This window comes from Corythoichthys intestinalis, chromosome 13 (assembly GCF_030265065.1).
Source record: "Corythoichthys intestinalis isolate RoL2023-P3 chromosome 13, ASM3026506v1, whole genome shotgun sequence".
In the NCBI taxonomy this organism is placed as follows: domain Eukaryota; kingdom Metazoa; phylum Chordata; class Actinopteri; order Syngnathiformes; family Syngnathidae; genus Corythoichthys; species Corythoichthys intestinalis.
In genome coordinates, this window is record NC_080407.1 from 52,939,438 (window position 1) to 52,955,667 (window position 16,230).

A 16,230-nucleotide genomic window follows, 5' to 3' on the forward strand; every position below is an offset into this window, starting at 1 on the left:
TTGTTACTTTGCCAGATCAAAGCTACAAACCTGTCAATCATCGCTAACTTTAAATACCAAACGCCAGCTGCACTGGTGACCAAGAAAATCAGTTTGGTCGCACTGCTTAGCATGAGGGAGGGTGAGAGGCTGTACGAGCATGAAGCAGAAAAACATAAAACCCGATTTTTTTCACCTTATTCCGAGCATCTAAATAATGGTGCGAGCGGCCCGATTTTCGATCATGTGATCAGATTGGGACATTTCTAATGAATGCAATGTGGTCAAATACTTGTTCTCCCCACTGTAGTAATATATCGCAAACCCCCAAAAGTTGCAATGTCAGTTTTTTCCAATATCGTTCAGCCCTAACCGATACTGATACCACACTAAAATGACGTCATAGGCTGCAGCACCCCCTGGTGTTGGGGAGAAAATTGTTTTTGTAGATTCTTCTTTTCTTGTTTTTGGGGGGTTAAAAATAAATGAATAAAACTTTAAAACAATAGCACATTTATCTTTGGAGAATAAATATATATTTTGAATGACACTCTTATGAGTCTTATGATGCCGCTGTCAAATAAAGTGTTACCTTTTAACCCAAATAAATCAACAAATACGCCACACTGGATTATAAGCCGCAACATAGACTTCATAACATATTGACATGACACGGGGCGCAGTACTCGAGGAAAACATGCAGAATCAGTATAAATAATAGGTAAGCTGGATTATTAATAAATTTTATATACAATCACAATTTATTATAGAATAGAATAGCCCTTTATAATCATTATATACTATATACTGTTAGCGAATGAGGCTAGCAGTCGGCTGACGTAAACAGAGCTGTTCTGGCGAAATTTTTTGTAAATAAATGCTTAAATTCCCAAATTCTTCATAGACATGAACGTAAAACAATCTCGATTCCTGGTTAAAAGCAAAGAAACCATGCAGTTAGTGATTATTTTACATATATTGTCAAAGTACAATGCTACTCTGTTAGCGAATGAGGCTAGTGGCCGCCTGGCGTAAACAGAGCTTTTCTGGCGAAAATTCTCGTGAATAAATGCTTAAATCCACGAATTCTTCATAGATATGAACGTAAAACAATCTAGATTCTTGGTTAAAAGCAAAATAACCGTGCAGTTAGCGTTTACTTTACGTATATTGTCGAAGTACAATGCTACTCTGTTAGTGAATGAGGTGAGCGGTCGGCTGACGTAAACAGAGCTTTTCTGGCGAAAATTCTCGTGAATAAATGCTTAAATCCCCGAATTCTTTATAGATATGGACATAAAATAGTCTCGATTCTTGGTTAAAACAAAAAAAAAAAAACGTGCAGTTAACATTAATTTCGCGTAAATATTGCCAACTATGAGGCTAGTCAGTTAAGAAAATTAGCCGCCTCCATGTGTAAACAAAGAAGAAAATTCCTACGAATAAATGCTCCAATCACGCATGCATGGAACGAAAATATAGTATTTACCCTGAATCCTCAAAACAAAAAAATCACTCCTGAGACAATCCTTCCTGTTTGTATGGGGTACAGCTTTCGTAGTTCTTCAAAAATCCAAGCTTAAATCTGACATGAGCGTTTGCCGTCTTCGGCTATTACTAAATGAAGCTCTGATGAGGCGTTACACAAAGAATGACAAAGTGTCACGTCAATAGGTAATGAAGTCTATGATACTGTTTTGTTGCTTAGCAGGTAGGCATAGCACTCTCAGTTGTATTGTACTGTCGTCGACATGGGATATTGGAATAGTCTGTTGACGGCGATACTGATATCGGTATTGGTGCAACATTTGTAGGAACTGAACTCGTTCGAAACTCGGGACTACCTGTATAGACTTTTACAGAAAAAAACCAACATCAAAAAGTATCGGTACTATATCAGAATCGACTGATACTGTACCGATACCATAATTGTATCACAATATATAGTGGAGAATATAAGAAAACATCACCCCATGCTGGAAGAAGTACTGCGTTGTGTATCGGGGGTGGAATGTAAGAGAAAATAATTTTTTTCCCCCTTTTCCGCCATGTGGAGAGCAAATAGTGCCTGTTCTGTTTCAACCCAAATTCCCTTTCCCCGCAAACTAATGGGTTATGATGGTTTCATTAATGCTCGCAGTCGGGTTATAACGCGTCAGCAGATTTATGAAAGGGTTTCTCGACAGTTTTTTTTCTAGTTTTGGGGTGAATAAGGGCACAGGCGGGGAGAAATGCTCCATGTTCTTCATCATCGTCATGACACACATGGCGCTCTGGAGAGGGAGCAAAACAAATTGAAAGAGGAAGGCAACTGTAAATTCTACCCTGGCTGAATGCGCACACATACACCACCCCGCTTGAGAAAGTTGCACAGACGGGAGCGCCGTGCACAGACACGCACTCGAGCACGCCGTGAACTCGCAAAACTTCGCAGCAGACCGACGGGGCGGCTACGCAGGAGGCAAGTGGACCCAACAGACTGAAGGCAGGAGGAAAAACAAAAATGGAGAGACGATTAGGCGTGTTGAGCTGGAAGCATGTTAGGAAGAGGGTTTATTTAGTTATTTTTTTTCCACATTTTTTGTCCTGTTGAGGTTCTGTACACGGCCTTCCTATCCTCGGTCCTCTGGCGCGTCACATCACCCCCATCACTGCTCATCATCGTCTCAATTACTCATCCCTCCCTCGTCTCCCTTCTTCCTTCCCCGCTTTCCCTTTTCATCTCGTCCCAAATCGCAGCCACGGGCGGCAATCTTTTCTCCTTTGAGGCTATTACTCGTCACTGTCCGCCACAAACACCCCAAGATGGCGTAGGAAGTGCAGCCGCAAACCTTTGGGTCACATTAGGTTTACTGTCAATTACACATTATGAAAGCTACATCGTCTTTTTTCCACTGTTAACACATAACAGTGTCCACAGTCATAGATTCCTTATCCTCTTTTGAACCTTATTTCATGCACTATTTAAAATACTATGAAAAAAAAAATCAAATTTGGAATGTGACGTGTATTTTTGTATGTGCTGGTTCTACAAGTACATGCAGTTGCGTAATTGGTATGAAAAAGTATCTAAACCTTTTGGAATTTCTCACATATTTGCATAAAATCACCATCAAATGTGATCTTTGTTAAAATCACACAGATGAAAAAACAGTGTCTGCTTTAACTAAAACCACCCAAACATTTATAGGTTTTCATATTTTAATGAGGATAGTATGTAAATAATGACAGAAGGGGGGAAAATAAGTAAGTGAACCATCAAATTTAATATTTTGTGCCCCCCCCCCTTTGGTGGCAACAACTTCAATATTTCCTATACCTGCAGATCAGTCTGGCGCATCTAATTTTTGCCCATTCTTCTCTACAAAACTGCTGTAGTTCAGTCAGATTCCTGCGATGTCTGGCATGAATCACTGTCTTCAGTTCATGCCACAGCATCTCAATGGGGTTCAAGTCTGGACTTGACCTCTCCAGAAAGTGTATTTTGTTCTTCTGAAATGATTTACTTCTGTGTTTTGGATCATTGTCTTGTTGCATTATCCATCCTCTTTTTAGCTTCAACTGTCTGACAGAGGGCCTCAGGTTTTCCTGCAAAACATCCTAATCAACTTTTGAATTTATTCTTCCATTATTGATTGCAAGTTGTCCAGGCCCTGAGGTAGCAAAACAGCCCCAACTCATGATGCTCCCTCCACCATGCTTCACAGTGGGGATGAGGTGTTGATGTTGGGGAGATGTTCCCCCCCCCCCCCCCCCCCACACACACACATGACGTTGTGTGTTACTGTCAAACAATTTTCATCAGTTCACAAAACATTTTGCCAAAACTTTGGAGTCTCAAAGTGCCTTTTTGCGAACATTAAACGAGCAACAATGGCCTTAGTTTCTTGGCCATAGTTTTATATATTTGATGTGTGCAACGAGAAATTAGACTGTGCCAGGGATAGAGTGTACACAAATAGCTGTGTGATCTAGAACCCAGTAATAGTGTGAATCCCTTGTGAGTGTAAGCCCGTTGGCAACCGACCCTACAAATCAACAATCCTTGATCGCAGGTCTTCAGACAGCTCTTTTGACCGAGCCATGATGCACATCAGACAATGCTTCTCATCAAGATCATTTTTACCAGGCAGCTTTAACCCACCCAGTGATTGGGCATGCACCGGACTTAATTGTTTGGTAAAAATCTGTTTCAATTTCTCTTTAAGTCTCTTTAGGCAGAGGGTTCACTTACTTATTTTTTTTCCTTCTGTCGTTGTTTGCATGCTATCATCATTAAAATATGTGAACCTGTAAATGTTTGGGTGGTTTTAGTTAAAGCAGACACTGTTTTTTCATCTGTGTGATTTTGACAAAGATCAGATCACATGATTTTATGCAGAAATGTGAGAAATTCCAAAAGGTTCAGATACTTTTTCATACCACTGTACATGTACATGTACTTGTACTATAAGCACGTTTACTTGCGTGCACTTATATTACATTAATGTGTTTATGTTCTTACGTCTGCTAGTTACTATTAAGTACATGTACTTGCGTGCACTTTCACTACAAGGACAAGCTTGTACTTGCGTGTATATGTTGTAAATATACAGTAAATATACATTTTAAGTGACCCTTTTACGGGAAAAAAAATGCAGTTCTGAAGATAATATTAACTAGTTACTTTGCTCAACCCTGCCGTAATGTCTTTCCATCATCACATACCTCCTTGTCACCATCATATCAGCAACACCTTGTCACGGCCAATCATGTCTTGCGGCTCGGCGTCCCCCGCGCGGTCTCTTCGTTCACATCCTCCTCACCTCCCTGCCTTCCCTCTTTGTGTCAGAGGACATTAATCTCAAAGTGGCTGAGGGTGATTGGACTGGCTCATTTAGCCACCCTCGCTTATCAATTACCATCCAAATAAAGTGTGATTTCGACAACAGCTTAGGAATTTCCTTCCATCCTTTTAGGACTCGCATGACAGCATCACCGCGCATTATCCCTTGAGTCTATTTTGAACTGGAAATGCACTCTTGTCGCCTTATTTCCGAAAGTACGCTTTTTGCATTGACCCCGTCTCGCTTCTTTCCGAAGCCACCTCCTGCTTTCACACTCTGCATTATGCAGAAATAGAGGGAAGGAGGTGTGAGAAGTAAAGTTGCATCTTCTTCACACCTCTCTTTCTCTTCCGATTCCTCTTTCCTCCAAATGGGCTGTTTGCGGGTGGATGTTTCGGTAAGGGGAAGCTTTCGATGCTTGATTGTCGTCATTAAGGATGTCCCGATCCAGGTTTTTGCACTTCCGATCCGATATTGTTTTGCACTTCCGATCCGATACCGATACTGGCCGATACCGATACCGGCCTATCTGAGCATGTATTAAAGTTTAAAGTTATTTAGCTATTTAGTTAATTGTGTTTTATGGAGTTTTGCCGCCCTCTGCTGGCGCTTGGGTGTGACTGATTCTATAGGCTTCAGTAATTATTGACATCAACAATGGCGGGCTACTAGTTTCTTTTTTGATTGAATATTTTACAAATTTTATTAAAACGAAAGCATTATAAGAGGGGTTTTAACATAAAATTTCTATGACATGTATCTAACATTTATCTTTTAAGAACTACAAGTCTTTCTATCCATGGATCGCTTTAACAGAATGTTAATAATGTTAATGCCATCTTGTTGATTTATTGTTATAATAAACAAATACAGTCCTTATGTACCGTATGTTGAATGTATATATCCATCTTGTGTCTTATCTTTTCATTCCAACAAAAATTTACAGAAAAATATGGCATATTTTATAGATGGTTTGAATTGCGATTAATTAATTACAATTAATTGCGATTAATTAATTTTTAAGCTGTAATTAACTCGATTAAAAATTTCAATCGTTTGACAGCCCTGAAATTTTTTTTAGCATTTTATAGCATTTAAGCTAGCAGACTTTTGATATGTAAGTCAGCCAATTGTTCTTTTGTTGTACTTTAGATCCTCATTTAATTTTTTTTATTTTTTTTTATACCGTTTGAAGCTCAGCTCAGGTATTTTAATTTTTTATGTTCCTTAACTGATAACTCGATTATTCGAACTAACTAGTTCATCGATTAATGAAATACTAAAATAATCGATAGCTGGAGCCCTAGCTGGTACGTTAACAACACTCTTCACTGTAGGGTGCAAGCCCGTCGACGGGGGGGAGAGGGGGCAACCGGGTATGCTGTCCCTTGCCTCAAGACCATAGGGTAGGGGATGTGGAGGGGGCAGGCACAGGATGGTTAGGTATACTGTTTTGTTGCTTAGCAGGCAGTCATAGCACTCTCAGTTGTATTGTATTGTAGCCTAGATGGAAATTGTTTGTTTATATTGTGTCACATGACATTACGGTCTGTTAAATTCAAGTGTCCATCTCAAATAATTTGCCGGTGGCAGGGGTGGGGTGGGGGCTCCCTAAAATGGTCTCTTGTCCCCGGGCCCCTGCAAGTCTGTTGACAGCCCTGGTAGTGTGTCTCATTGGAAAGATTTATTTCTTTTCTCTTTACAGGTAGTTAAAGTTAGCTATATAGAAGCAGGTTACACTAAATACCACAAACGTCTACCCTCCAAAACCATTTTAGCTCAGAAAAATGAGCCAAAGCTGTACTTTAGCTCGCTAGTTCATCTCTATAAAGACATTCCTTTCTCAGGCTCTTTTAATAGAGGGCAATTACACATTCTAAATCTCAATTTAAGGCAAAATTGCCAGCCGCAAACCCGGTATTAATCCAATGTGGCTTGTCCAGCCCGAACAGGAGTCGCGGCGCAGCGCTGTGAAAGTGGTTGAGTCCGAGCCACGCCGTCGGCGTCGTTAATGGATGCCAGCGCGCAGCTTAAAATGAGGACTTATTAAAGTGCTCGTCGGCTTTCTAGTTTGACATTTCAAAGTTTCGAGTCTCGCTTTTAAATTGCCGCTTCTGCAAATGTCACTTGTCGGCCGCCCGGAATTGTTGACGATATGAGCAGAATTTATTGTTTGAACTGGAGAGACATTGTGAAGTATGAATGGATGTGGACTCTGTGCTAGAGTATGTCGCTAACAATGCCATTTTGTCTTTGCTCCCCTGCAGCTACATCAGATGGGACACGTCAAGGTCTGGACAGCATGAGGGGGGGAGTTTGTGCCACGCAGGGCATGAAGGTGGTCCTGAAAGTGGGGCAGAGTAAGTCCTTATGCATGCTATTTTCACTCTTTGTTTGTATGTCACAGTTAGGAGGGGGAACCTCTTGGTAACTCACGATACGATTTGCGATACAAAGCTCACGATAACGATTATCTGACGATATGGCGATACAACGATTATCGATGCATTGATCAGGAAATCAATCTAGGATATTCTACAAACAACTAATTAACAGAAAAACAAGCTTCTAGTGTGAATTGGAATTAGTTTATCACTAGTAGACGTCCAATTCATTTGAACTGGGAGGGCGGCAGTTTGTAAATTTAAGTTTTTACATTGCGTGGCCCTAATTTTTCTACTACTTGCGCCCTTAGATTTTCTACTCCTCTTCTCTTACTCTGCGCTCTTCGCCCGCCTTTAATTTCTTTGTCCAAGTCCTCCATCTGCTCTCTGCTCTTTCCTCTCCATCTTATCACTCGTGCTGCCGAAAGGTCACGACCGTGTTGTTTGTCGTCTCTCGACAACACACGCACGGGCGGTGTTAGCGCGTGCTCACGTTGACTTATTTCATTGCACATCTATCTCGCCCGCTCGCTGTCACACTCGCTTGCAGCTCACTATTGATCCGGGCAGGTGCCTCCACACGTAGCGTTCGTTTTTCAGAGTGTGTACATGTCAGTTTATATCTCGTAAACTAGAGTTCATGGGAGCAGCTGAAAAAAGTCAAGGGCATAAGAGAAAAAAATCCATCACCATTTTTTATCGCAATAGCAGTTTGCTGGTGTATATGTACATGTACATGTACATTTATTTTCAGCAGGGCCGAGAAGTGGAATTTTTTTTTTTTTTTTGGTATGTGGCAAAATATATTTTGGCATGTGGCATTTTTTTCGTATGTGGCAAAATGGATTTTGGCATGTGCCATTTTTTTGCCATGTAATTTTTTTTCGATATGTGACAAAATGTATATTGGCATGCGGCTTTTTTTTCTTCTTTTTTTTATTCATGTGGCACTTTTTTTTGCCATGTGGCAAAATGACATTTTTTGGGGTGTGTGGCAAAATTGATTTTGCAATGTGGCATTTTTTGGAGCATATGGCAAAATGTATTTTGGTTTGAGGCATTTTTTTCCATGTGGCATTTTTTTGGGATGTGGCAAAATGGAGTTTGGCATGTGACATTTTTTTTGGGTGTTGCAAAATTGATTTTGCAATGTGGCATTTTTGGGGCATGTGGCAAATTGGATTTTGGTTTGTGTAATTTTTTTGGTATGTGTCAAAATGGATTTTGGTATGTGGCATTTTCTATGCCGTGTAGCAGTTTTTTTTAAATGTGGCAAAATGGATTTTGGCATGCGCTTTTTTTTTTTTGCCATGTGGCTTATTTATTTATTTATTTTGGTATTTGGCAAAATGAAGTTTGGCACGTGACATTTTTTTTGGGTGTGTGGCAAAATGGATTTTGGCATGCGGCATTTTTTTGCCGTGTGGATTTTTGGGGGAATGTGGCAAAATGGATTTTGGCATGTGGGATTTTTTGGCCGTGTTGCAAAAGGGATTTTGGCATGGTGCATTTTTTGTTTTCATGTGGCATATTTTTGGTATGTGGCAAAATAGACTTTGGCATGTGACTTTTTTTTAATTTTGGGTGTGTGGCAAAATTGATTTTGCAATGTGGCATTTTTTGGGGCATATGGCAAAATGTATTTTGCTTTGTGGCATTTTTTTTGTTTGGTATGTGTCAAAATGTATTTTGGCATGTGGCATTTTTTTTGCCCTGTGGCATTTTTTGGTTGTGGCAAAATGTATTTTGGCATGCGGCATTTTTTTTTATGTGTGGCAAAATTGATTTTGCAATGTGACATTTTTGGGGCATATGGCAAAATGGATTTTGGTTTGTGGAATTTTTTTGGGATGTGTCAAAATGGATTTTGGTATTTTTATGCCATGTGGCCGGTTTTTTTAAATGTGGCAAAATGGATTTTGGCATGCGTTTTTTTATTTATTTATTTTTTTTGCCATGTGGCATTTTTTGGGCATTTGGCAAAATGGATTTTGGCATGTGGTGTTTTTTTGCCATGTGGCAAAATGTGATGATCACTCAGGACATACCTATTCTCGTTACGTTCCAGTCTCCCAATCCACGTTTTTAGCTCGTTATTGTCAGGATAAAATTGTCCGTTGACAAAATATTTTCGTCATGGTCATTTTTGACGTAAACAAAACTGTTGCTTTGCACTGAATGTCTGTGTTGTGTGTTGATTTATCACACCTTTACACACAAGCAAAATTGTTGATAGCCTCCAGACAACAGATTTATGATTTCAGTTCAATCATACATAGTGTCGCCATGATATATTCATGTACTTGTTTGGTTAGGCATGCACGTACACTCTAATCACCATGATAATGACGGCCTGGGAGGCAGATGGGTTGATTTAGTGAGCGCGGATTACTGCAGAGCTTTCAAACGACCTCTTCACCTAACACAATAAATAGAGGAAATAATTTGATGTTAAAAAAATATACATTTGAATGTTATGTTGTTGTTTTTCTTAGGAAATAATTTGACCCTTTATGACAAAAATATCAATGTATACATAACTAGTAGTAAAATGTAATGAAGTAAAAGTACTTCGGTACTGTACTTAAGTACATTTTCTTGTAACTGTACTTTACTTGAGTACAAGTATATATAATATTTTGTTTGCTTTTCTCATTGTGAATTGATAGCTTCGTTTTCATGCCTCTGGCACAATTGATGAGCCCCATGCAACTATACCGTAACTGAACACTAAAGGCAGCAACACGAGTACAAGCAAGATTAGGCAGGTGAACAAGATACTGTATTGACCAATAAAAACCACCGCACACTTGTACAGTAGGTGGCTGTATGCACCTGATAGTTGCTTGCGAATGCTAGCGTATTTAAACATAACTCCACAAACTGTAGCTGTAAACTTAATTACAAATGGATACACATATATTAGCTGAAACAACTTACACCCTTATGTCGGCCAGAGCACAGCTGTCCTTTATCCATGTCAGATGAGTCTGCCCTCATTTAGACAAGAAAACAGTCCAGCCAGACCCAACGTTGCCACCACTCCTTAAAGGGAAAGACAACACACTTATCAAGTCCAGCTCAATCTTGTTTAAGAACTTGAAAAAAACTGAATTTGTATTTTCCAAATAGAAAACCATCAATAAAAAACAGTACTTCCAGAGGCAAAGTCTTTATCAGATGCGTAATAAATTAGCATTTTGCATACTTAACCCTACATAGGCCACTCATTAAGCTCATTGGCTTGCGGGTCAAAATGGATTGGATGTCTAGCGTCGCCACCGGCATGGCAAAATAAGCATTCAATCTTGCCAGTTTATGTGAAATACTTTGAGCAAACGTTTTTTACATGAAAGGTCATTTATACTAGGTGTTGTCTTTCCCTTTAAAGGTCCATACGGGCTACCTCCCAAGAAAGAACCAGCGGGGCGCTCCACCAACAGGAACTCAGGTAAGCACCACGCCAAATTCAGGGAGACCAATAGGACCAGGGTCTGGTTCAGCGGTGGGGTCAATCCCTCCAGACTCTATGCCGAGCGAACTGGAGTATATAAAAAAATGCATAAGGGCAAAGCACGTACGAGAACTGCTTGGTACTTCAAGTCACACAGAATTTGGAAAAATGGAGTTTGGCACGTGACATTTTTTTGGGTGTGTGACAAAATGGATTTTGGCATGCGGCATTTTTTTGCCATGTGATTTTTTTTTTTTTTTGGTGTGTGGCAAAATGGATTTTGGCATGCGTTTTTTTTTGTGTGGTTTTTTTTTTGTCATGTGGCATTTTTTTTGCCATGTGGCAAAATAGATTTTGGCATGTGATATTTATTTTATTTTTTATTTTTTGGAGCATTTGGCAAAATGTATTTTGGTTTGTGGGATTTTCTTGGTGTGTGTCAAAATTTATTTTGGCATGTGGCATTTTTTTTGCCATGTTGCAAAATGGATTTTGGCATGTGGCATTTTTTTTTCAATGTGGCATATTTTTGGTATGTGGCAAAATAGACTTTGGCATGTGACATTTTTTTGGGGTGTGAGCAAAATTGATTTTGCAATGTGGCATTTTTTGGGGCATATGGCAAAATGTATTTTGCTTTGTGGCATTTTTTTTTTTTTTTTTGGTATGTGTCAAAATGTATTTTGGCATGTGGCATTTTTTTTGCTCTGTGGAATTTTTTTCTATGTGGCTAAATGTATTTTGGCATGTGGCATTTATTTTGGTGTGTGGCAAAATAGATTTTGCAATGTGGCATTTTTTGGGGCATGTGGCAAAATGGATTTTGGCATGCGGCATTTTTTTTGCCGTGTGGATTTTTTTTGGGCATGTGGCAAAATGGATTTTGGCATGTGCCATTTTTTTGCCATGTGATTTTTTTTTTTTTTTTTGGTGTGTGGCAAAAAGGATTTTTGGCATGCATCTTTTTTTTTTTTTTGTCATGTGGCATTTTTTTTGCCATGTGGCAAAAATAGAATTTGGCATGTGATATTTTTTGGGGGAGAATATGGCAAAATGTATTTTGCTTTGTGGGATTTTCTTGGTGTGTGTCAAAATTTATTTTGGCACGTGGCATTTTTTTTGCTGTGTTGAAAAATGGATTTTGGTTTGTGGAATTTTTTTAGTATGTGTCAAAATGGATTTTGGTATTTTTATGCCATGTGGCCATTTTTTTAAATGTGGCACGTACGAGAACCGCTTGGTACTTCAAGTCACACAGGCGCACAACCGCTCTCACTTTCATGACTTTTTGAACTGTTAAATTGTCGCCACTTCCATGAGAGCGAGACTCACGAAACGGCCGCCCAAGAGGCTCCGCCTGCCTAGGCCACTGTCAAGGCCAAATTACACCAGATGGATGTAAAGTGTGGATCCGCCAAGCTCTGTGTTGACTGCATGCTCAGCACTACATCAAAAATAGGACAAAAAAGGGACACAAGTCGACAAATGTTGAGTAGTCTTAAGACAAATGTTTATTTTTTTGGGATTCCTGGATAGTTAAGAGAATATAAACACGTTCGTATTTATTTTGTACGTTAATTTGATTGAAGTTATGTTCAAATATTGCAATTTAAATTTGCAACAACAACAAAAAAATCTAGACATTTATTCTGGAGGTTTTCAAAATGTTTTAGTAGTTTTTGAATACAATGGTTTAAATGGAATGGTGTATCACATGAACCAATACACATGAAAGTAAGTATAAGTCAATACAGATTTATTTTGCATTGATTCTATCAATCAATCAATCCTATCAATTAATTAGGCTAATATTTGTGAGAAATGTAGCCCCGAGTGTTAATAGGTAACACTTTATTTGACAGCGGCGTCATAAGACCTTCATAATTATGACATTACACTATCAGGGGCTTTACTGAATGCTTATGACAGATGTCATTAAGTCTCATCCAGCAAATTATGTCACTAAATCCATTTATGTCCAGCTCGGATCTTTTACATCCATTCAAAAATGAGATCATTTAAAACACTAAATGACATCTGTTATATGCATTCATTAATTCTCATGACAGTGTCATGTCATAATCATGATTGTCTAATGACAGTGTTATGGCGCCACTTTCAAATAAAGTGTTACCAAATACAATAACTAGCATTGAATGAAACAACTGGAACAGTAACCGAAGAAATAATTAGCACAAACATGAATTTTGATTGTAATTTACATCCGTACCACTGCTATGCATGCTAGGAGGCATATTGGACAACAACAGTGTTGACAGCAGGTGGCAGCAGAGGTTGACTTTCTCCCTCAAGGGAGCAGTGATGGCCAATTGAAGCTTCTTGAAGCAATGAAGCTTTGCAGCCAATAGGTTCAAAGCTTCGTGGTGGTTCATTTAGTCATATGACCGTTGTATGATGCCGATGTCAAATAAAGTAGGGTTGTTCCGATCATGTTTTTTTTTTGCTCCCGATCGTTTTAGTTTATCTGCCGATCCCGATATTTCCCGATCCGATTGCTTTTTTTTTGCTCCCGATTCAATTCCAATCATTCCCCCGATAATTTTTCCCGATCATATACATTTTGGCAATGCATTAAGAAAAAAATGAATAAAATTCAGATGAATACATACATTCAATGTACAGTACATAAGTACTGTATGTGTTTATTATGACGATAAATTCTCAAGATGGCATTTACATTATTAACATTCTTTCTGTGAGATTGATCCACGGATAGAAAGACTTGTAATTCTTAATGGATAAATGTGACTTTGTATATTGTGACTAAATATTGCCATCTAGTGTATTTGTTGAGCCTTCAGTAAATGATACTGTAGCCATTCCCAAATGGATGATGGGAAGTGCAACCATGACTGTGCGTAGTCTTCTCTGTGTTGGGAAATAACAGGGTGTTAAGAAAAAGATCAAATACTACCTTGCTTACCCACATTGCTTCCCACGCTATTTCTAATCATTGAGAGAGGGATTGTAAGGCTTTAGCCTATTAAAAAAAGGCTCCAAAGGCTGCCAAAATTCACTCATTTTACGCTGCCTTTTAGCTCTCTATATAGGTAAAACGGCTCCATTACAGATTGAGCACGACAATGCGTGAGTGGGTCGTGCAGCACATGCATTAATTGCGTTAAATATTTTAACATGATACATTTTTTTAAAAATTAATTACCGCCATTATCAGGATAAATTTGATAACCCTACCTTAAGCCTAAACTAAAGACTCTTATTATGGCATATTTTAGAGATGGTTTGAATTGCGAATAATGGCGATTAAATATTTTATAAGCTGTGATTAACTCGATTAAAAATTTTAAAAGTTTGACAGCCCTAGTTTAAATTTTAATCGTTTGACAGCCCTAGTTTAAAGTTTAAACTAGGGCTGTCAAACGATTAAAATTGTCAATCGAGTTAATTACAGCTTAAAAATTAATCGTAATTAATCGCAATTCAAACCATCTATAAAATATGCCATATTTTTCTGTAAATTATATATATATTCTGTAAAATAAATTGTTGGAATGGAAAGATAAGACACAAGATGGATATATAAATTCAACATACGGTACATAAGGACTGTAGTGGGCATTTCACTTTATTGTCATTTAAATCTGTCTATGCTGTCCTCACTCCGAAGCGTCTACTTTTTCCAAAGCTAGACAGCTATTGAACGACGCCTTAAGACTTCTTCCTTTTTCATCTGATTTATTAATAAAATGGCCTCAAACCACTGTCCTCTTTAGACCGTAGTGAAACTACAAAAAAAAGTACACAAGCATTGCATTAGCAACAACGTTAGCTTAGCACGCTATACAGGTTCACTAAACATAAACAAAAAGCGTCTCATACAAAAAATATAACATTTCGCTTACTAACATAATATGTACATTCTGTACAACAACCATACTTACGGACAAATCTTGTCCAAGGATCATATAAGCACAACATTACAACGTAGGCGTCAGCCCGAGACGTCGTGCAGCCATATTGAACTGGCAAGAAAGCAATAAACCATGTCGCAAAGCGACCACAAGAGTTCGCTGTTAGACAGCACAAAAAGCCTAGCTGTAAAACTTACCAAAAGGCAGAATACTGTCTGAGCGGGACATGTGCGTTAATTGCGTCAAATATTTTAACGTGATTAATTAAAAAAATTAATTACCGCGCGTTAACGCGATAAATTTGACAGCCCTAGTTTAAACATATTTTTTGATAGCACTCTTTGGTAAAGAAAGCTATCAAAATAAGAGCTCTGGACTGGACCACTTTTCAACACCATGACATTGAGGTACCAGCAAAGCCACAGAGTATAACACAGCCCGACGACAGTGTTGACTTAGCGCTACCACCGGACCACGTGACAAGAACCGCTTGGCTGTAGGCCTTGGCCGCACAGAGTGAAGACAACCCTTCTCTGGCCGTCTGTCCCGCCCTTCCAAGCCACTTTCATCTCTGGATGTGGCAGGTGAACGCGCGTCAATAAGCGGCCAAACACGCGAGTTGCAACGCCGACTCGCTTAAGGTCACGACTGCACGTCCCCGCCAGATAAAGCGCCGGTGATTGGGGGAACGTTATTCCTGGCACGCGTTCCCATTTTTCTTCTCTCGCATCCTCTCCCGGTCTGGGCTTTATTGGAGCAGTAATGACCTACCTTGCTCTGATCTCACACACACACACACACACTCGCGAGTGTGCGCCCCGTTGTGCCGGACTGAGGGCGAGCAAAGCGCTAATGCCCGCCTCTGCCGGCTTTCTTCCTCTCTCCATTAACTGACATCCCTCATTCTCCATCTCCATTATGACTGTCACCTTTCACTGGCTCTCTGCATTATAAACCCTCTTCCGTCACCTCTACACCTATTTTCCTTTCTCTTTTTTTTATTTTTGATCCATCCAGCACTCGCTCAGAGCTCTTTGTGTGCGGATCACAGTGAGGGAATAATGCCGGTTTCAAAGGGTTCTGATATTAAAGGTCAAAGCGGGAACATAATTAAAAGCGTGGCCTTATATTCAGTACAAAGAATGAAGCCTGATTAAAATCATGTCGAACTGAACCATGTGTGTCCTTAAAAAAGTGCTCATTGTGCTTTGTTTTTTACTTATTCTCGTCTCACTCCAACTCATTCGCCTCACACTTCTGTCTGCTCCATCACCCCCTGATGGACCCCCTCCACCCCCGCCAGCGTCTTGCTCTCCCATCCAAGCTGCAGCATCTAATGACAGTAATAACTCTCTCAAATGTTGCCTCTGGTCTCGCCCTGGCTCCTCGCCTCAGTCTTCTTCCTCCCTCTTCCGTCTTTTACTATCAGTCTTTTTTTTTTTTGTCCTTTGCCCAGTGTAGCTATTAGCCATCCACTGCCCGCCCGCGGCACTTAGCTCAGAGGGGCCGAAGAGGGGGGAAGGATGAAGAGAAAACTATGGAATTAAATAGAGAGATCCGCAGATGTCACCGCTGCACATCCTCCATCTGTCCTCCCCTAAACCCCCTCTTCCCTCGTTGTTTTTTTTCCTCTCGTCTACAAGCCTAGTGCTTAGAGCGCTTTCACACTAGCACTGCTGGCCAAAAGTATTGGC

The 16,230-nt window shown here is 39.6% G+C and overlaps 1 protein-coding gene across 1 annotated transcript in view; it reads left to right on the forward strand.

The window, feature by feature from the left end:
- The window catches only part of efnb3b (ephrin-B3b), a 133,445-nt gene that overhangs the window by 108,700 nt on the left and 8,515 nt on the right, over positions 1 to 16,230 (forward strand). The window contains exons 3-4 of the mRNA XM_057853822.1: positions 7,073 to 7,165; positions 10,581 to 10,640. Coding sequence (XP_057709805.1) covers positions 7,073 to 7,165; positions 10,581 to 10,640 — 153 coding nt within the window. The remainder of the gene's footprint in view (positions 1 to 7,072; positions 7,166 to 10,580; positions 10,641 to 16,230) is intronic.